This window comes from Meleagris gallopavo, chromosome 1 (assembly GCF_905368555.1).
Source record: "Meleagris gallopavo chromosome 1, MGAL_WU_HG_1.1, whole genome shotgun sequence".
Classification (NCBI taxonomy): domain Eukaryota; kingdom Metazoa; phylum Chordata; class Aves; order Galliformes; family Phasianidae; genus Meleagris; species Meleagris gallopavo.
In genome coordinates, this window is record NC_139404.1 from 28,573,763 (window position 1) to 28,595,936 (window position 22,174).

The 22,174-nt window shown below is 36.8% G+C and overlaps 1 protein-coding gene across 1 annotated transcript in view; it reads left to right on the forward strand.

Annotated features, from left to right (window-relative positions):
* CNTN1 (contactin 1) overlaps positions 1-20,035 on the forward strand; it is a 240,770-nt gene extending 220,735 nt beyond the window's left edge. Inside the window, exons 22-25 of the mRNA XM_085219578.1 lie at positions 363-549; positions 1,833-1,945; positions 3,075-3,231; positions 17,460-20,035. Of these exons, the coding sequence (XP_085075704.1) occupies positions 363-549; positions 1,833-1,945; positions 3,075-3,231; positions 17,460-17,539 (537 nt within the window). The 3' untranslated portion in view covers positions 17,540-20,035. The remainder of the gene's footprint in view (positions 1-362; positions 550-1,832; positions 1,946-3,074; positions 3,232-17,459) is intronic.
* The last annotated feature ends 2,139 nt before the right edge of the window (positions 20,036-22,174 follow it).

A 22,174-nucleotide genomic window follows, 5' to 3' on the forward strand; every position in this document is an offset into this window, starting at 1 on the left:
AAATCAATAGCAGAGCATAGTCTACCATCTAGTGTAGGAGAACAATATTAAAGTTCTGAGTAAAATGCTCAGCATCATAACAGCAAGAAAATAGCCTCATTTGGCCAAAGGCATTATCCATTTCCCAGGCTTTTAGTGACTTAGCTGAGAACAAATTAATCCACTCTGAGAAAAATTGTCATAATACATACATTTATAGACAACTATAGTTCACCTGGAGAAGGAGTTCCATGCATTTGCTGTTAAATGTCTTTTAGCTCACTTAACATCCAGAGTATGTAGTATCAAAATGTATACACCATATTTTATAAACTTTCTTTATAACAAAGTACGTTAAATTTAATTATTCAATTTGTTTACAGATTCGTTACTGGGCTGCTCATGATAAAGAAGCAGCTGCACAAAGGGTACAAGTAAGCAATCAAGAGTATTCAACCAAACTGGAAAACTTGAAGCCTAATACACGCTACCACATAGATGTGTCTGCCTTCAATAGTGCAGGCTATGGACCTCCCAGTAGAACCGTTGACATTATTACCAGGAAAGCACGTAAGTAAATTGAGCATTAGGTTATTTATAATGTTCTGTATGTCATTATTGCATGTTGTATCACTTCTATCATTTTTTCAAGCTTGGCATCTCATTTGTGTATCAGACATTTTCCCTTTATGTAGTGTTGATTCTCTGTATGAAAAATTGAGCTAAGGCTCTCTTTCCTCCCTTTTTTTTCCATGTATCTTACCAAAGCCAATAAGGAGATGCATGGTTTACGTTTCTAGATTAATTAAGGGTGAAAAGGACTCAGAAGTCCCTACATGCTTCTCAAAGCAAGGTCAGCTGCAAGCTCAGACCAGGATGCTCAGGGTTGGGTCTTGTGGGGATGAAGACCCTCCCTGTGAACTCTGTTCTACTGTCTAACTTTTTCCTAGCCTGAGCCTCTTGTCAAATGTGTGTCTTTTGTCATTCATCCCTCCTGCCATGCACCACTTTAGAGAACCTGGCTCAATCTTGTTGATAAATGCAGACAGGCTGCTCATAAGTTGCTCCAAAGAAAGCAACCTCTTCTTGAGAATGAACAAGCCTGTCTCTCCCACCTTCCTTTCAAAGGGCAGGTACTCCAGCTCCCTACAAGGTCAGCGGCCCTGTGTTAAGCTCACTGCACATTATCAGTGTCTTTCTTGTACTGGGGAACCCAAAGCAGGACATGATATTCCAGGTCTCTCTGAACATTCTTAGCATAGCAGTGTTCAATTAAGAAATATATCTTGTATATTTGTAACACACTTCTCTGCACTAAAAATGTGTACAACTAGTTAGAGGACTTCTGTCAGCAAATACTGTACTGGGCAACTTGGATCTGCAGGGTTCTGCTGAATAATATATTTTATACGCTTATAGTGTGAAATATGATCAACAGCTTCTGCAGCGGGGTGCTCTGATTAACTGAGTTAAATGCTTTAGAATTGCCTTTAAATAGTTAATTAAATATTAAATTTCAATGAATAAATATGACTTCAGCCACATTTCAGGGAGGTTTTGTATATATTTGCATGCCAGCGAACACACATGGTCAGCAGCATAGTAAAGGATAATTTTAGGTACTTCCATTCTGACAGCACAGAAGGACAAACCCACAAAGCAGGCACTGCACAAGCCATACAAAATTACCTGGCCAAAGCTGCAGCACTTAGTTCAAGGAAGAAAACTGCATACCTATATGAAGATTAGATATAATTTCCCTTTTTACATTTCTATATATTCATGAAAATTTCACTGAAGGTTTATTAGTAAGTCTCAGTTCTTTGCACATTAATGCATATGTTGCTTTTCAGCTCCAAGCCAACGTCCAAGAATCATCAGCTCTGTAAGATCTGGTTCAAGGTACATCATCACCTGGGATCATGTGAAAGCAATGTCAAATGAGTCTGCAGTTGAAGGATACAAAGTATGACCTGTGAAAATAATTTTTATCTATGCTTATTCTGAATGAGCTGCATTTTATAAACAGGAATGCATTTTGGTACCTAAATGAGCTTAAACATAATTGCATGCTAAAGATGAAGGTGTCAGGCTCAGAGATCTCAAACATCTAGTAGACACAGGGCAGAGCTGAAGGGCTTAGTCAATATTATAAGGAAACAGTGTGGGTAGTCACCCATATTATGGTAATGTTTAGATCTGCTCTGACTGTAGCAACCTGATATCCAGTATGATTAAATTTAGACTATAGGCTAAACAATATTTCAGAAAACTTCTTTAATAGTTTCTCCTTTTACCAGCTGCATTGTACCAGCTTTCTCTCCTATCTCCATGGAAGCTACAGTTGCAGAACCGACAACACAAGTTTTTTTAGTTAAACAACACAAGTTCTTTACAGTTAGGGAAGGCAGAGGAAATAAACTATCACCTAGCCTTGGCAGATGCAATCACTGTGTAACTAGAGCAAGTGTATACTAACCGTAGAGTGTATAAAAAGCTTCAGAAATTATTTTGTGTTTAACTTTGCTGCTTGCTTGGTTATAGGAAAATCAATATTATTTTCCACATGTACAATTTTTCCTTGAGGAGTGAATTAATTCTTGGGAATTGGTGTAAATATTTTCCAGAGATAATTCAAGAGAAAATGGAGATCTTTTCTAAAGGTCCCACAAGACATACACTGTCATATTTGCAATAGTTTAACAGCACTGAAATTTAATAATAAAGTTAATAATTGTTTAATTTTTGAAAATGGTAATCAATTTTATGTCAGAAAACCTAACTGAGAAGTGAGATTTTTATATGGTGCTCTTTGCCACCTTCCATTCCTATCCTCCATCATTCAAACACTTACTCTGAATGTAGAAAATTGAAATTATTTTTCAAGAGCTGGTATAAGTTATACGACAGAGAAAACAATGAAGAAACATCTTATCTAGATTCACCCTAGGTAAAAAGGTAAAAGATGGTACCTGCAACTAAGTTTTGAGATATATACACGCATAAACCTAATACCTTTTAATTCACTCATTGTACATATATTTTTTTGTGGAAATGTGGCATTTTAATAACAGTATTTGTTCTGGCTTTCCTAGGTGCTATATAGACCAGATGGACAACATGAAGGCAAGTTGTTTTCAACTGGAAAACACACAATAGAGGTCCCAGTCCCCAGTGATGGTGAATATGTTGTTGAGGTCCGAGCACACAGTGAAGGAGGAGATGGAGAAGTAGCTCAAATTAAAATTTCAGGTGAGCAGAACTTCTTCCTTCCTTCCAACACTCCTTGGAAATCTTGGAGTAAGCACTTTCTTCTTGTGCACTCTCCAGAGATGTCTGCAACATTCATGCCCAAAACTGGAGAGGCAGCTAGCTCTTCAGAAGTGACTGCACTGATAATTATGGTTTATCTTAAGTCTTCTTGAAGACAGTGCACGCAAGACACTTCAGCAGTGGCCCAACTCAGTCCAGGAAGCACTGTCAGTCTTCCAGATGCTTCTACAGGTGCCTTCAGTTATGCTGCCACTTTCAGTAGTTTACTGCAAGCATAACTACACATGCGTAATATATGTGCATGCATAGGACTCAAGAAGTCAACTTCTAATAATCCTGTAGTTCCTAGTATCTGGTACCTCTGCATCTCATTCCACTGTTAACTGCCACAACAAGGAGAAAGGCAACTGAGAAAAAAGTGGTCCACAGTGGTCCACAAACCAATTGCTAGGAGAGTTCCACTTCTCAGGGTAGAGGAGAAGCTGTACCACATACAGATTAAAAAGAACTGAGAGATGCAAAATGTTCAACTTCAGAGTGGTTTGGATGATTGGTAAAGAGGGTGGCTAGACTGATTCATCTTATGTTCACTACTGACTCTAAATACAAGGTCAGACATAATTTGTACATCCCTTCCCTATTAGTTTTGCAATTTAAGTAGTGTCTTAGCACACTTTGTATAAAGCAGAAAATATAATGATATCAAGGACTCAGACAGTGTTTTTGCATGATTATGATTTAAACATGTGCTGTATTATTTTATTTTTTTTCTTTAATTAAAAAATGAACTTTGGGGATAGTATCGTTTAAACACAGCAATATTGTTGGCACACCATCAATGCAATCATTATTGTGTCTTTTAAAAAAGCAACATCTGTGCTATCTTGTGAGTGTACTTTAAGAAAATCTGCCAATTCTGAAAAGAGTGGATCTCTGACTTGCTGCTTTTCAGCAATATATATGGTTTAGATCACCTAATGTGAACTCGTGGGTATCACCAGTCTTGTTTGGATGAAGCATCTATTCCAGTCTTGGTAAAATGGAATCTAGAGGTGGAGAATCATGGGAGTTGGTTCCAGTCATTAATCACCTTCACTGATGACGACTTTTTGCCCTATTTTTATATGGTTTTGAGATCCACCTGTTGCTTTCTTTTATAGCTTCTGTCTAGACTAAAAAATCTTACTATATCTGTTATTCTCCATTAAGATAGGTATATACAAGGTCTGCTCTGAAAGTAATGACTCCTGTTTTATTATGTTGGCTCACAAAGTTAGAGGCAGATGGTGGTGGTATGGCAGTAGAGGCTGAACCTTCCCACCGATATTCAGATACATGTTGTTGCGATGCAACAGATGGCAGCAGAGGGGCAGTCTGACACAATGGCAACTGACCTGAAAATGAAGCAAAGTTGTGTCACTGAATTCCCCCATGCAGAAAAAATGGCACCCATTGACATTCATCAACACTTGCTGAATGTTTCTAGAACTAACCAGTGGATGTGAACACAGTGAAGCAATGAGTGGTGTGTTTCAGCAGTGGTGACAGCAACAGTGGGTCACCTCTGCTGGTACAGATTTTTAGGAGCTCAACATGCCAGCTCTTGTTCATCGCTGGTGAAAATGCCTAGGTAATGGAAATTACTATGTTGAAAAAGAGTGTTTAGTATGTGAGAATTTGCTATATCAAATAGCTTTACTGTGCTTTTTGTATCTCATGGAAATAAATAAGAGGCATTACTTTTGGATCAATCTATACATATCAATCAAGTGACTGACCAAATGCTAAATGGAATCAGTGCCTTGACTTTCTCAGTGGTAGCCTTTTCTTCAGGTCTTAAAGAATTTTGACAGCTCTTCATTTCTCTGACTTCTGAGTATTCCCTCAGGACTATGAACGCTACAGCTGTATGTACTGCTGTCTGAGGAGATGGTCTTGCCTCCCTACGTTTACTATTCCCAGCATTATTTATGAAAGGCTTTCATTAGTCATTTATTTCACTGCACTGGACTACAAAATGGTGTTCAGCTTGTTTTTCAACTCCACCTTAAATCCTTCCCAGAGTCCTAGCTTTCAGTGTCCCTTCCTGATTTGTGTAGCATTTCCTTAGTGTGTAATTTTATATAAGGTTGTGATTATACACAGTTGGTTTGAATAACCTTAAGTTCCCATGCTATCTAGGATGATGATTTTTCTTGGAAAAGCCTGCAGAGGAGGCTTGGTTTCCTAGAAACAAATGTTTTGGTGGTCAGCTGGCCAGAATGGAACTTATATGTTTAGAGTGATGTAAACAACAGAGAAAGCAAAGCATAAAGAATATTATTTAATTTAGAGAGGGCTACTGCCTTTAGGCACCTGATTCCAGAATTTTCAAACTAAATTAATTTCTTGTGTAAGAGTGGGGAGAATTAAACAGCAAGCACAGGGACTGAATATAGCCTGGATGCTGACCAGAATGGAACACATCCTAAGCAAACTGGAAGGATGCATGGGAGAGGAGTGTCTAAAAAACCTCTGTTTCTTCCAAATTTATGTCTTCCTGCTATTCATTGGATATCAAATCCAAAGTAATCTACCTCATATGACCAAGTTAGGCAACTATATTTCCATTATAAACAGTGTTCATCTAGGGTGTGATTCAGATATCTAAACATTCAGCAGCTTAAGCAATGCTTCTGGCATTTGACGTGCCCTAGATTAGCAGAGACGTCCATGTAATGCTGGCAGGTATGACAGGTTCTACAGGAGACCTTACGTCTTCTGGATCAGCAACTGGAGGCCGGGCAGGACCTTAGAAGCACCATTTGCCCTGTATTTCAGGCATCTGAACTGCAATTTTTGCAAACCAAAACCATTCCCTTGATTTGTGTGGCTGAAATTGCTGTGTTAGGAGGCTACAGCATAGTCAGTGTGTTGTAGATGTGCAGTTCTAAGCTCTTGCTGAATTGTGTACAAGAACACCTAGCTTAGGAGCCCTAGATAGCCCTGAGATCTTAACTCATGTATTAAATCTACAGTACATTTTAACAAGCAGAAGTTAACATTTGAAAGTCAAATATAAAAGAAGCTAGAACTGCGTGTTATTTCTAGCTTCTTATCTAAGGCACAAACCTTTTTTTTTATCCTTCTCACAAAAAACTAGGCATAGGCTGATAAAAGAGGCAAAACATCCTAAAGCACCTTTGCCCACTTATATCCAGTCACCTTCCTAAGGATGCACTATTTTAGCTGAGCACGATGTAAAGGAAATTTACGAAGCAGCCATCACACACACATTTCTGCTCTGTGAGCACCTTGAAATGTGAGTGCTTACCATAAAATCATTCACTGCATATATGCTGAGCTGCGTTTTGGCATATTGCTACAATCTGTAGACTAGTTGTGAACCACTGTATTTTACTGAGCAGTGCCTGTCATACAGTTAGAGGTTGCAGATACTTTTCAAGCCCACTATAATAAATACATGAGCTACGCAGTTGAAAAATAATTCTTGAGGTACCACAACTATTTGATGATTGGCACTACTTGTATGGCCAAAGAAAGCCACTCCAACGGCTAAAGTAGGCTTATCTATTTTCTCTGAAATACATTAAGGGCTGAAAATTGTGTTTTTTTGTCTCTTTTATGCTTTATGGATTTCAGTGCTTTGTTATAATACTAGTCTTAATGTAATCAAAGCAATCTTGCAATAAGTCAGAACTAAAACCATGGGATACTTAGTACTTTTCTCACTTCACTTATATAACGGCATTGGCCTCAGTGCAGTTAATTTATGCCAGAGAAAAGAAAAATAGAAGAAAGCTCTCAAATCTTAAAATTTCATCCATGAGGAAGGAGGATAACTTCATAGTTAAGAAAATACTGTGAAAAAAATAAAGATAACACTTTCACCTTCAAATATTAAATAAGGTTAATATCTCATTTTAAGTAGTAACATAGACAAAGAATAACTTACATACTGCTTTCTTGCCAGCAAGAAAACAAAATTAAACTAAATTATAGCTTTGCTTTCACTGCTTACATATAAATATATATGTGTGTGTGTATTTATGAATTCTATTTGCCAAGGCCATGTTTTATGATCCTGAAGAAATATTTACTTTGAAGTATGCAGTTTTTTCAAAGCAAAATGCAAAACTTTTACCCATAGTAACTCACAAACATTTTAATTATTTTATCTTTTTTTTTTAATTATGATTTAAAGAGGATATTAATATATGTTGCACAAATTAGTGTCAAATCAGGTGGTCATTCAGTTTTTATGTATTACAATCAAGCTCTCTTGATGATAATTTGAAAATGTCTGTCTGTTGCAAAGTTGGTTGCAGTTATAGGAAAAATAACAGGAGAAAGCAGGTAAAAATCATAAGGCATGCTTATGAAAAGAGGCCCCTGACTGGCTGTACGTTACATGGCAGTCTCTGTTACTGATTTTGGAATTTATGAGTTTGTGACAAGAATGTAACTAAAAGGTTCTACTAAACTAAAAATACACTTCCAAAATAATTCTCCTCTATGAGAACTTGATTTTTTACAGTGCACTTGACTGTTGTATCATGGCCTGAAATATAAGTAGAAAATATTCAGAGTACTCTCTAACCTGGTACAAAAATCTGCCTAAAACAATTTGTTTGGTTTTCTTTAATTTCTCTTCTTTGAGAACTAAGGATTGACAATTCCATGTGTTGCAAAATATGTAGTGTTAGAGCAAGCATTTTCTTGACTAGTCAAATTATCCTTAATTTCAGTTTTTTCTTCTCTTGCAGGGCAGACTGTGGATATGTTTTCTTATCTGATTATATTTTTAGAAAGCACTATCCAGTGATAATCCAGATGCTGTTTTGGTCATTTATGTTCACTTATGTGGGAAAGTCTGAATACACAGTTGATATACATCAGAAAACAACAAAAGTGACTTCTGTCTTGTAAAGGACCTTGTAACTTCTTCTCATGCACGACTTTCTTTTGCAATCTGAGTTGCTACTTGCCTGTCTGTGTAAGCTTGGGAATCACCTGCAAAATCCCAGCTGAGGGTTATTGCACGGTTGCATGAGTGCCTGGGAACTCTGTAAATCTTTTCAGCATTAGCAAAAAAGAAACGTATCACAACTTGAGACACCTTTATACATGTCATAGATTATGCCTACTGTCACCAAGCTTGCTAGAATGCTATAGGAATCTGTATCTGCCATAGAAACATATTTTTTAAAATTGTAGTTGGATTTCTGATGTTATTCTAAAGATAACAAAAAGATACTCAGGAAAAATACTGAAAAACTATCAAGAAAGCCAAGGGAGGGTACTACAGCTATGGGGTGAATTCTGCAAGTGAAGCAAGGATCTTCATCTAGACTAAAGGTAAAGTAATCATTCATAGTAGGGAAAAACTAACTAGAAAAACATTCACTTTTCTTCATGGTTTGTGGATGAAGGTACTCAGTAAAAGCAGGCAGCAAGTTGAAAGCTATCCAAATAATACTCTTACATGGCACAGAATTAAACTGTGGAACTTCCAGTGCCAGGAGACTGAGCAGGACAGAGTTATAAATACAGACTTGGTCTGTCACTGCTTTGTTTAAAACAATGCCCTATATCCAGCCCCTGACTCAGGAACTACTGATTGACAGATGTGGGGAAGAATATGAGACAAAAATTGTACTCTGCAGGCAATGGATTTGTTTTTCTTTCCATTTCATCTGTTACAGACCACTGTCGGAGTCAGTGTCCTGAATGAGGCAGAGGCTTGGGTATCACTCAGTAAATCTGACCCTGTACTCCCAGCTTTAGGAAAGTGTACTACAAAATGCTTGAATAATACTTAGTTGATAGACAAAGGATTAGTTCTTTTGAAATCCTCATATACTCTCCTTACTGTGCTCAGTAGCTTGGATATTATCTACCAATCAGTGACTGACTTCTAAAATGTTTAAGTAGATGAAGAAAAATAAACTGTGGCTCGCTATTCAGTTAAAAATACCCTTTTGAAAAAATTGGCAAGTTTCTGATAGCCACTGTTTCAATAGGACCATCAATACAACAATGAAGCAAAATACTTGATATTATATTCACTTCAACATTAGAGGAAGATGGAAGAAATCTGAGTGTTCATTATGTGTTTTAACTCTCTCTTCTTTAAATGTAGCAACACAATAAATAGAACACTGCAGAAAAAATCACATAGCCCATAGACTGAATGCTAAGATGCATATTTTGGATTAATATAGTAATTCCTTTGATGCATAATGATTTAATTTAATACAAATGCATATTCTAATTTCACCTCTTGGACATTTAACTACTGAACTATATACAGCATTTTTAATTGCTTGGAGAAATCAAAGGTAGGCAAGTGATCTTTAGAGTGGTTTAAAGTAATATTTGGAGGACTCATCTCATTATTTTTTCCCCTTAATAATCTAGACAGGATTGCAAAGGTGATCACAGGGATGAAGGAAAGAAGAAGGGAATAGTTTCTAGCTGTGAAAATTTTTGCACGTTTTAATTTTTAGTAGTAGCAATAGAAGTTCATTATTCAAATTATTTTTAAGTTCAGTGGTTAACAAATTATCCTAGGGTGCCATGAAGTAGTGGCACACTCATAACTCTCAGTTGTATGTACCTAACCTAACCAAACTACTTTTCTTCTCATTTAGTGAGGAGCGTGATTCAGAACTCCTAGATTAGACATGTGCTGTATCATACTTTTGCATGAAACCTCTCTTGCTTGTAACAGAACAAAAACCAGTGATTCTCTGATAAAAGCCATTGGTGATTTTCTGATTACTTTAGTTACTGCAGGTATAAAGCACAGATAGAATCAATTATTTGCTAAGTCAGAATTATCTTTTAAGTGAAAGTGACCATATGGGAAATACTGGTGTATGTTTGCCTTCTTTCAGTAGATTTATTAATAGTACATCTTATTACATACTGAAATGCTCCATGCCATTTTCAGGATGCTTCAAGGACTAAGATGTCAGAATGTTCTTGCTTTTAAATGTTAATGCCATATATTTTACTTTCACCATATTCCAAAGCCTTTTCATAGAAGCTATAGGTGGAGAGGTGAAGATAGATTTGTCCTAGAAGTAAGGTTTGTGAGAGTGATACCAAGGTACTTGTTTGTCTTCTGTTCCTGTTCAACAGTTATATTCAGCCAGTGGGGAAGGGCAGGAGGAATATTAATGCTGTCAAAGCAGGAAATTTCAAAGGAATCTTTCATATCTGTTCAAATGAGTTGTTCAGAGTATTGAACTTGGTGCTTGTGGCTTTTTTCTATAGTGTCGCTGAAGTAAGAACTATCATTTGAGAAAGTTGGAAAGAAGGCCAGTCACAATTTTTTTTTCTCAAGCAGCATGAAAATTTGCTTGACCTGTCATCTTTTGGTTCCTTGATTTTAGAGACTGGATTCATCACGGAAGTTTGAATCAAAGACACGTTAGTCTTATAATTTGTATAAGTCTCAATAACTAGTGTCTTCTACATTTTGAGCTATGTGCAGCTATATTCTCTACTGTCACACCACTGAGCTATCACAGGGCCCTAAGAACATTCCTCTGTAGAATTGTGTATATGAAAGTCTGTAAATATTAATCAATATAAATGTCTTTTTTTTCCTTTTCAAATCTATGCTTTTTGGTCTTTAAATGATGCACACTGAGAAGAAATAGCTGTGACTGTACATTTTATTTTTCTCATAGTATGTAATGTTCTTCCAGTGTGCATTCCAAAAACTGGATCAGAAAAAGGCAACGTGGAACCACAGTGAGTCACTTAAGGCAGATATCAGAAGACATGAAGGATAGGGCATCCCATGTAGTACTATGTGATAAGCCAGTACCCAGTCAGAGGAACCAGAAAAGTGGCTGTAAATTCTTCTCAGGGCTATGATTAAACTTTCTTTTCTAGCCTTTTTTTTTTTCCTGAAATATTAGGCCTTGTCAATGAGACTGCCAGAGAAAGCAGCTGACTTCCTCTGAGAAGTTATCAACCATAATTTCTGAGGCCATGAAGAATATGGCTGTGTGGAACATTCATAGCCAAGTGTTTTGCCATACCAGGCTATCTCTGTAATCGCAGATGAGATTTTCTACATGGGCGACCTACTAAAACTTGCTCCAAGCTCCTCCTGCTGCTTCAGCAGGCAATTTCCAGCAGTGAACACCTCTTCTTAGCAGAACACATGATTCAGCCTTGCGTGGTCTGGCACTAGTGCTTGAGCTTCTTGCAAGCCAGTTTGTCAGGTGTGATTGCTCACAACTGAAGAGAGAGCAGATGCTGAAAGATATAACAAGCCTTTGCCTGAAGCTCACAAAATGGTAAAAAGTACAAATCTGGGTCACAGACAGACCCCCACAGATTGTTCTTGCTCTTATTTGTTGAGTATATCACTTTAAAAGTACATTTTAAAAATACCGTGTGTGGTCTTCTAATTAACTATCCATGCAAGATAATCTCTAATCAGTAAAGGGGAAGAAGATTCTGAGAAATAATTCACATTTATTCACATTTAGCAATAGTCTGCCAACTGAATATTATCTCATTTTCCTCAGAGTCTAAGGCATCTTGTCATTTTGGCAGTGCAGGTCTCCAGCAAGGCCAGAGTCAATAGAAGCCCATGCAGCTTCCAGCAAGCCAGGTGCTGTTGCCAGAACAAAACAAAGAGTTTGTTTGGCTCTGTTATGGATTCTCAAGTAGGAGAAGACAAACTAATAGTGGGTAAATAAATCACTCAGACATCAGTAGTCCTTTGAACATGTCTCTCTTGTTCTTGTAATAGGTTTAAAAGATTTAAAGCAACACAGTAAACATTAGCACAGCACTAAGCACAGGCAAAGTGCACAGACAGCATTATTGCCATCATGTCTGCTGTGCTGCAAAACTGTAATTCACAGAATTACTCTATAGAGCCTTTCTTGAAATGTTCATGGCATAGACAAGAAGAAAATTTCCTCATACCTATACAAAAATAATCCTAGACAATGGAAATTTGGACCTATGACTTAGCAATGTTGTCACTGATGCAAGGTAAACGTATTTTAATCAATTCAATTATTTTCCATGAATAGGAATAGCAAAATTGAAACCATGTCTGCCGATATTTCCCATTTCTTCTTAGTAGCAGTAGCCTTCCTTGAAGATCCTATTTCCAGCTGGGACAAGTAATATTTCTTTTCAGAAGCCAGTTCACAGTATGACAAACCAACTCACTTATTTTATGCAGTGTAGTTTAACCTAAAAAAAAAATGTATTTCCTCCCTTCCCACTTTTCTGTTCTGCCTGGGTAAATATGCACTCAAAACAGATAATGATGGAGCCTAGGGGATGCTAAAGAAACTAAGGAACAGTATTCAGAGGAGCTGAGGAGGCAAAAATACCTTTTCCAGTTGGCTCAGTTATTTCCCGCAGAAGTGAACATGCTTAGATAGGAGTTTTGTCCAAAAAAAAAAAAAATCCATTTTTTCAAAATAGGTGCAAAGGCACATACGTGTATTAAATAACAAGAGTAAAACTTTGTTCTGCTACAAACTTAAATTGATTATTATTCATATAAAATCTCAATTCTGATAAGGAAATAGTCTGTTTTCCTTACTCACTTGTAATAAATTTATGATAGATTTTGTCAGGAAAATGTGTTGTATCTACTGTATCATTCAGATGGTCAGTCTGCGTCTACCTGAATGATCTGTACAGCACAGTAGAGGGTAGATGTGCAGAAAAAAACATTGAGGATCCAGCTCCACAATGTATGCTGAGGTCAGGTTTTGCTTTGCACGCTGTCTCTTCTGTTCCTGCACAGTGTGTCTAAGTCAGCTCCACAGTGCAAAATAAAGCCCAGTAAGTGGGTCAGCTGAGATACTTCAGATCACACTCCTCAAACTAGAACATTCATGTAGATATTCCCCGTAATGTTCAGTTCCCAGGAACTAAGAAAACTGATGTAATACCGATTAATTCTTCAACAATATTTCTTGATAACAAAAGCAGAGGAGTTTTGCTACAACAGGATCAGTTCATGATCAGCCAAGGAACAGCTTGACGTTTGTGTATGTTGGCAGAGCACATGCTTTCTCATTGAGAAAGAGAAGTTATTTACATACGACAGTTTCACAGATGATCAGGAACTAATTTCCTGTTTTGCAGACCTGATGAAAGTAAGATTTCTAAATAGCCTTCGTCATTTTTTTTGTAATCAATATGGAAAGGATACTAATGTTGGGAAAAGGGCCAGAAATGTCTTGTCTTGTCTTAAAGATAGGTAACACATAAAGAAAATAATGACATATTTTTAATAATAAGTCATTGTAGAGTTTTGGGAAATATATAGAAGTCTGAATTGTTTTAACTTTTTTCATTTGGACCTTAAATTAATTTCATTACTTTTGAATATAATAGGAAAACATGTTGCATAGTGTTCAAGATGCCAGAAAATTTGGAATCTCTATTCAGAAATATAAAAAAATTTACTCTTGGCTTTAGACGATTGGATTGGCAACGAAGTATATAAAGTACATATAGAAAGCTGTGGACTAGTAGGACTTCACCAGGAGTTCCTGTGGTAGGTAGAGGTCTTGCTGAACGCAAACCTGTCCAGCAGTTGTGCCCTTCATTTACTCAGGTAAGCAACAGTTCATGAGATAGTTATCCCAAAAGGCTGCTGAAAAAAGAAGGAAGGAAAAAGTTATGATGATTTAATGCATCAAATGCAAATTGTATTCAATAAGGCATACGTTTCTATGGATAGTTTAGTCATTGGCTTAAAAATACCGACTATAGGAACTCTACAGCAGACAGTAGTAAGGCCTTCATGTGAACATAGCAAGAAAACAAGATTTCATGGCTTATTTTGTTTGGGGCTGTTGGGAAAAAAATGAATTTAAGGTGTGTTTATTTGAAGGAAATGAGGAATCTTGATCTGATGTCCACAGATAATGGGTTGGAGTGGTAATTAGGTGATGTGACAAGTGACTTGGTTTTGGCCTCTACTTTCATGACTGTATCTTGCAATGACATGCGTGCTGGATACATAAGATGCTGATTGGGAGAACAGAACAAATGTTGTAGCACTGAGGAGAGAATGAAGCTTTATATTGCTAAATTGTTTGTGCCTGGCTAGACTTCAGGAGGAGTTTAATAACCCTTCTATTTTCATTTAAATCCACACGTTTATCTCTTCCCATTCACTAAGTCTTTATCCGGCATTACTCTAGTTTTTGAGAGGTTGTTAAAACTGGCAGATCACAACTGCAGTATTCTGTTGCACAGAATTAACTGTGATCGTTATTCGGGCATGATGTACATTGATTTCTGTTCATGAGCTACTGGAGAGTACAGGCCATCATGCAGTGGTGAATGGTAATTCAAGTAAAATATGCTTCCTGACATGTGGGTTGGTAGTATAACAAAAAAATATATGAAAAGACAAGATGAATTTAATGTGGATTTATCCTCATAATGTTCCATTAATGTGTTGTCTGATGCCTTGTAAGGAATGGCTGTAATGGGGTGACCTGCTAACTCTTAATTCTGAAGCCAGTGAGTGCTTCTCAGGGCAAGATTTATTATTCCTTTCTCTTTATAGAATAGTTTCATGCAGATAGAAATTTCTTTTTATTTTCTCATCATTTTTTCTTCATGTTTTCTTCATTCAGAATATGACTTCAGTTGTGTCTTTGCCTACTCTGATAAACGCAGAATATGTTTTTGTGGATATTTTTAAGCATAGAATATAGAATTTGTTTTCTATGGCCATTACTCATTCATTAAAAGCTACTACTTTGATATTTGAGGATAAAGACTACAGAAAAAGAATGATGTGCCTCACAAATCACTAAAAAGTATAGATAAATATGCTCCCATACTTTTCACAGTTGTCAGAATGCATAGTTGTTATGTATGAGAATATATCTGAACATACATTTGTATACATTTTAAGTGTAAATCTCCTCCATTTATGGGTACTTCGAAGCAACCTTTCAATATTTTCCTTAATTTCATCTTTTATTGTGCTGTACTTTTTACAGTGAATTGAAGAAATGAAGAAGGATTGGTAGGTCTCTTGTCTTGATTTTCCAAGTGCTTGGCTGTGAGAAAGAAGTTCAGAAGAACTTCAGAAAGGATCTCCACAGCGCTAAGGGAAAGGGGAGAAGTAGGATCAGAGAAGAGTTTTGAGGGGGTCAAAAGTAAGAGAAAGCAGCAGGTGGAGTTTAATATGGGAGACAAAGAAGAGAATGGAGCAGCAGAAGCATCTTCATTTGAGAGAGGAGCAGAGCCAAGAGGAATGGGGTGAGAGACTTAGAAAGAGGAAGCAGAGTAAGAGGAACATGGCTGAAGTTGAAAAGAAATTCTGTGGGGAAAGATCTAAATTCTGATTTTGTGGCAGATGCTATGGACTTTCTCCCTGGATGGACAGCAGAGAAACCAGGATGATGTGAAAATATCGCTTCCTCCTCCTGTGACAGAAACAGGAAGGGAAACAGTTGGCTCCATCTCAGAGGCAGTTTTCTGGCAGATCTCTGATAGGATCTGTGTAGAGCTTCCACCATGAGTCAGGAGACACTGCTTTTTAGATCTGCCTTTCTAATAGCACTCAAAATTCACTGCTTAAGGCCTCTTGTAAACAAGCCAAGCCTTCTGTTTGCTAGTGGCTCATGGTCCTGTTTCTGTTAAATGAGTTGCTATATGACAAGCTATAGGAACATCTTCTTTCCATTCCTGAGATGGAGAGGACACACATTTGATTTTGGCTAAAAGGTGTCTTTAGACCCAACTTGCCCCAGTGATACGCATATATTATATAAATATATGGTGGAACATAATTCTTCCCACTATGACAACATTCAGGAATGAGTTGGAAGTACTGTAATAAGCTAATTGAAGGAAAGAAGAATAAGCACTCTAGCTTGAGATATGCTCTCAATTGGCTTTCCAAAGAACTGCGTGAATTTGGACAAAGGGCTGTTTGAAGTTGACGGAGAAAAGAAGATAGTGCTCTGAACATGGAGAACTGCAGCTGAAGGCTCAATTAAATGACTGAAAAGAGGAAAAACCCTGCCTAGTACAAAGATTAAGATTGCATGTGATGATTCTTAGAAGACATCTTCATGGAGCAAAGCTTGCATCCTGAAATTGCGAATAGTACATGTTTGGTGCATCATAGAAGTCACTGATGAGAAGGAAGTCAAACCCATACTGTGTTGAGACATATCATGAAAACACCATCCAAATAAATAAATAAATAAATATCCCTGCAATTATGTATGTGGGAACCACAAACAATTGAATAATACCACTTTTGTATATCCACAATTAACTAATGAGCTGGTGAGCTCTGCAGTTGTCTGATTTGTACTCAGTCCACTAACTTTGTGAAAAAGGTTTTTTTGTTATCAGTCAGTTTCATTTCTATCTAGTTTCCTTACTTTCTCTTTATGATTGTGGGTAGGAAATACTGCAAGAAAGAAACGCTTGAAGGTAACCTACCAGAATTTATTTGATCAAATTCTCACTTTAAACCATCATGGTTTTTTTTTACACTCACTATCATATTTTGATGACTTTTAATTAGTAAAGCCCTTTATTAACAGAATATTCGAGAACAAAGATACAGAAACTTTTCAGACTGACACATAAAGCCTGCAGATCTGTCTTTCTAGAAAGATCCTTGTGACTTGCACAGACACAGATGTGTAAATGCCACACTGCTAGAAGCCAGCCATCTGGACTTTGTAATCAAGCAGGTAAACAAATGGACCAGGCTCTTCGACATCTCTCAGATTATTGCTGATCATAATAACATTAACTTTTCCAAAGGTGTCTCTTTGCTTCATCACATTTCAAAGACTCCATTAATTTTGTTTTCACATGCTTAAATATTTATTTTGACCTTTTGCCTCCTGCTATAACCTCCTGGCTTGTTGGACCATCCAAATCAAAATACACTGATGTGTTCTGAATGGCCTTGCTGCTTGTATAAACACGCTGCATAAACAACTCTTGCAGAACAAAAAACCAAGTTCTCTGCTGTGCTGTAGAAAGTCTCTTTGTCCGTTTCAGATTATCCATACAGGTAGGAGCTGTGTTGAGATATGCCAGCTGGTTTTCCAGTCTTCTTACCCCGCATTCTTGCTGACATCCAGCTTTGTTTCCCTACTCTGAGTAATGCTAAAGAAAAATCAACACCATGTTGTTATCTGTTTGCTGTGCAGGTGCCACTGCTGGAGTACCAACTCTGCTTCTGGGCCTGGTGCTGCCTGCCCTCGCTGTCCTTGCCTACTCGGGATTCTGAATGTAGCTGAATTTATCTTGTCCTCACCCGAACATAAGGGACTCCCTTTGAAGAGGAGGACTGCAACTCTTGATTCCTGTGGCACCATCCTAAGCCAAATAAATTACACTTTAAAATAAATTACCCTACCAATTTCCTATGGACTTTGAAAGGACTGAGGCATCCAGGAACTCCTTCATTAAGTAAATCAACTTTTGAAAGGATAAGAAATATTTTTAACTTGTTCCAATATGCCTTATAAAAACACTTATGCTGATCTGTGACAGTTGCATGATTCGGTCCCATGGGGCAAGTTACAGTGTTAAAACCCAATAACATAGGCTGTACAGTGAAAGTAAAATCACCATACGTAGGTGCTTTAACTTGAATAACAAATTGTGAAATATAATAGAGATTGAAATGTTGATTGTATGTGATAAATGTAAGAGTACTACGTCTGTCTGTACTATCCTATATGTTTTGTGTACTGCATATTTTTGAATGGCCCCATCATCATTCATTGGGATTACTGGTTTTTTGAGAGACAGTCAAAGCAAAAACATTTTGTTCATTTTCACAGCTATATTTCTTGAGGCTATTGGATACAATTTGAAGGACTTGAAGTAAGTGTCAATGGCAAGAAAAATTTTATTTTAAATATGTTCAGAATACCTGAGACATTCATAGTATGCTCAACTTAAAGGAGTTTACCTGTACTTCACTGACACTAGATTTACTGCATTTTTTTCTTAAAACAGTTCTGTTGAAAATTTTGTTATGATCATTGTTGATGATTTTAGGAGTGCAATGTCAGCTTTCAGGGAAGCAGCACAATATATCGGTTTTGATTTAGTATTATTACTATTATTTTTAAGGTAGCAATATAACACATTGAAGATATACAATATTAAGATCAACTAAATGGACCATGAAATGGTAGGAAGCTTATGTTATTTTTTAAAGTAAAAAGATTTAAAATATAAAAAAAAGAAATAGATATACAGTAAATGACACAAACAGAGTAGCACAGTTAAAAAATTATTATATTTACATTTCTATGCTGCAGATTCCAGGTGTTACCTTCCTGTGGTGAAGCGTACATTTGGGAGAATTATATGCTTTTTCAAGAATTTGATATTATTCTAATATTCATAGTGTTGTAAATAAGAGTTTTAAAGTTCTGGGACTGTTTCCCTATTTGACAGAGCACTGAATGGTCCAACTGTGTGTTAATACATGAAAGTCAGCTCCCAAATGTCAGGACTAAATGTTTGCTATGGCCTTTGCAAAATGGGAATTCTATTAGAGATAGAGAATGTTTTTGTTCTGACTGTGTCTAAAGTGTTTCAGTGTTTTTTTTGGAGGTTGTTTTATTTTTTTAAGTTTTTAAAGAAATACACGTTCTTTATGTTTTCCATGGTATGCTGGGAATTAGTTTGAGTGTGAATGTTGAAGAAACACAGTGATACTGAATCACATGGCTCGAGTAATAGTGCAATGTCTGATGCTTCAAGAATTATAAGCTTTGAATCATATTTTATTAGCACAACCTTGCTAGCTACTTAGAAATAGATTTTATCTTTTTAGAACTGTTACTGTAGAGGTCCATAACAATATTTACATGAAGCAAGAATAGGCCTATTAATGATTTTCACCCCCTTCTTTAATTTGTATAATTTTGTACTATATATTTACATGTAGAAGTGTAGAATCTTCATGAAGAAGTATCAATAATACTGTTTTAGTTTAATTTTAACTATTTGTTACAATATGAAATTTTTTTAAATAGGTGAAAGTGATAACTTCCCTATAGAGGAATGTCAAAGTGTCAAGCACTACTCTGTTTCGTAAATTGTATAATTATTTGAAAGAGAAATGATCTGTCTTCATACATGAGAAACTAATATGCTGTAAGCCTTCTGTACAAAAAAAAAAAAAAAGGTGTTTTATTGTATTTCATTTGGTTTTGTTCTTTTGCAGTATGACTCATTTTTATATAATCTACAGCCACAACTAAAACTTTTGCCAAATGCATGATTGCCTTTTACTTTTCTAATACATGATGTAAAAAGCAAAACTGGTTAGTTTTTGCATGAAAATGACCTGGGAGGGAAAGCCACTTCCTTTTTTAAATCAGCAACACAGATGAGGTAGCTCTCACGTACTCATCAGATAGTTCAAAGTTTTTCATTGTTTCACATAATTGTATAAATTCGACTGGGACCTGAAGTTTCAAATTGCTGTAAAGAAAAACTAACTAATGTATCATCTGCTTTAAAATGCAAGGTTCTTAATTAAAGTTTATATAGATAGACATATTTGTTGTTTCTTTATATTTCAGGAAACTTGATATTACTATTATTTGATACAGATGAATATTGAACTGTTTTTTTAGTTACTTTTTACCTTCTTTTTTCTTTTTCAAATGAATAGAGCAGGACCGTGCTTTGTCCTTTTTATGAATGAAAAGTAAATTAAAGATAAATAAATGTATTAATGTTACTCAAGATATAATAACTGTCTTTTGAATTAGAGCTTTCTGCTTTCACAATAATGATGCGGTTCTCTGTAGCAGTAAGAATGTGGTTAGAATGAAAGCCTGTGTATCCCTCCCCTGCGTTCTTATGAATTTAGCAGAACTGAAAGAGCTTCTGTGGGGTAAGAATGGCTGTTTCACTTTGATTATGGATGACATAGATTTAAAGATTTTCATGATGTCAATGACTGAGAGCTTTTCAGAGCTTTTGGGAGGAAGAGTTAACCAAGTGTTAAGCTTTGTACCGATTCATTCACAGTTTCAAGGGCTTACTTACATCAAAGTAAGTAAGTAACTGAGAGGCTACTAGCCTTTTAGGGATCACTTTCAGACCCTAAGCTGCACCAAATGTAGCGTGAAAGAAGTTTATCTGTTAGTGAAGCTCACGATATATTTCAGAACTTGGTTTCATTTATCTTCAGACATCCCAAAAGAAAAGAGCTGTTGACAGAATATGTTTCGTAGAATCATGGAATCACTTTGGTTGGAAAAGACCTTCATGCCCTGCACCTGAAGATTGTCTTGTCAACTAGAACAGAGATCAGACTGGGGAAGGGGATATTATGAGTGGTTTGATTTGGTATGTTTTGTATTTTATCTTGGTCTCTAAGAGAAGTAAGTTTCTCTTAGACTACCTGCTAATAATTCTGAATCTACTGGAAAGTGGCAGATGTATTAAACAGCTATCATACTACAGAAATACATAGCCTGAGTAGAAAGTGAAGACTTAAATTAGACATTTGCAACCAAGCAGGCAGCAGCAAGGTCACTGTGTTTCCTGTTCTGGACACCCAGCCAGCAAACACCTCAGCTTGCCTTCCTCCTGCCTTGCCCAGGGCCTGCAGAGCACAGGGTGAGTGTATGCTGGGGGGAAGTCAGAACACATGGCATTGTAGGAGCTAAAGGTAACAGAGGGAAACAGATCGCTGCAGCAAGATGGGGAGGAGTTGGGGAGAGAATATACATCCAAAAGAGAAAATGTTTCATTATTTCCAGTCAACATAATTCCCAGATGAACTTGTTTTTATTTGTGAGACTTCTTTGTTTTCAGACTTTGGGGCCTCTAGCTACAGAAAGTGATAAGAAATATGCCTTTAAATAGAAGATATCTGGCTGAAGACCAGATCTTCCAGTCTCAATCTGCCCCAGCATGACATTAAACTACATTTCTTATTGGAATTAAAACAAAAATGACAGACATCAGGGAATACGTTTCAGTACAGATCTTGAAAATGTTCCAAATGCTTTTGCTTGGAGATTCTGTATATTTAAATACATCACTGAAATGTCAATCTTTCAGATCATGACAATATGATCTAAGTAAATTCTGTTGGGCATCAGTGTGCATTTCTATAGCTTCTAGCACTTGTGTACGGTCCATCTTTACATATATCATCCAGTGGAATCTCTGCATCACGTTAGGACATTGGTAGTATTTGGGAACTACCTATATTCATCACATTATCAGAGAAAGATTGCTCCTCTCTGTTTCTTCCAGAGATGATGCATTTTCTGTGGCTCTTCTGCCACTGTTTCCTTTCACTTTGTCACTTTAGTATTCTTTTTATGTTCGAAAACAGAAGAAATGATAGAAAGCATGAGAATCCACATAAATGCAAGACAAAAAATGAAAGATCTCAAACAGTACTGTCTTTTCCTTCTACTCTAAAGGATGTCTGAAAAGACACATGGAAAGCCTTAACTTCAACTACCTTGACTCTTGATTAATGTCTGGCATACATGCAGCTGTTCTGACATAGGGTTAGCTAGTGTTGTGTGATAAAAGTAAAATAATTATACTGGCAAAATGTCTGTCAGAAGTACTCTGCACCCACTAGGAGGAAGCACTCAACAGCATGGCAGCAAAGGCACTGCATTGAAGACTGGTTCCCATCAGGAGGTAAGCCTCAAGAGGATTGGGAGAGACTGTACAGGCACACCTCTCCAACTGGAGCCGTGTCATATGCTCTGGAGTGTGTCCTTTCCTGGACACCACTAATGGATTGACTGCAGAAATGAGAGAATTAAAGACCCGCTTGGCTTCTCCTTCTCCACCGTTTTCTAGGATGGTAGGAGATAATGTTTTCCAAAGAGAACTCTTCTCTGCACCCACTTCAAAT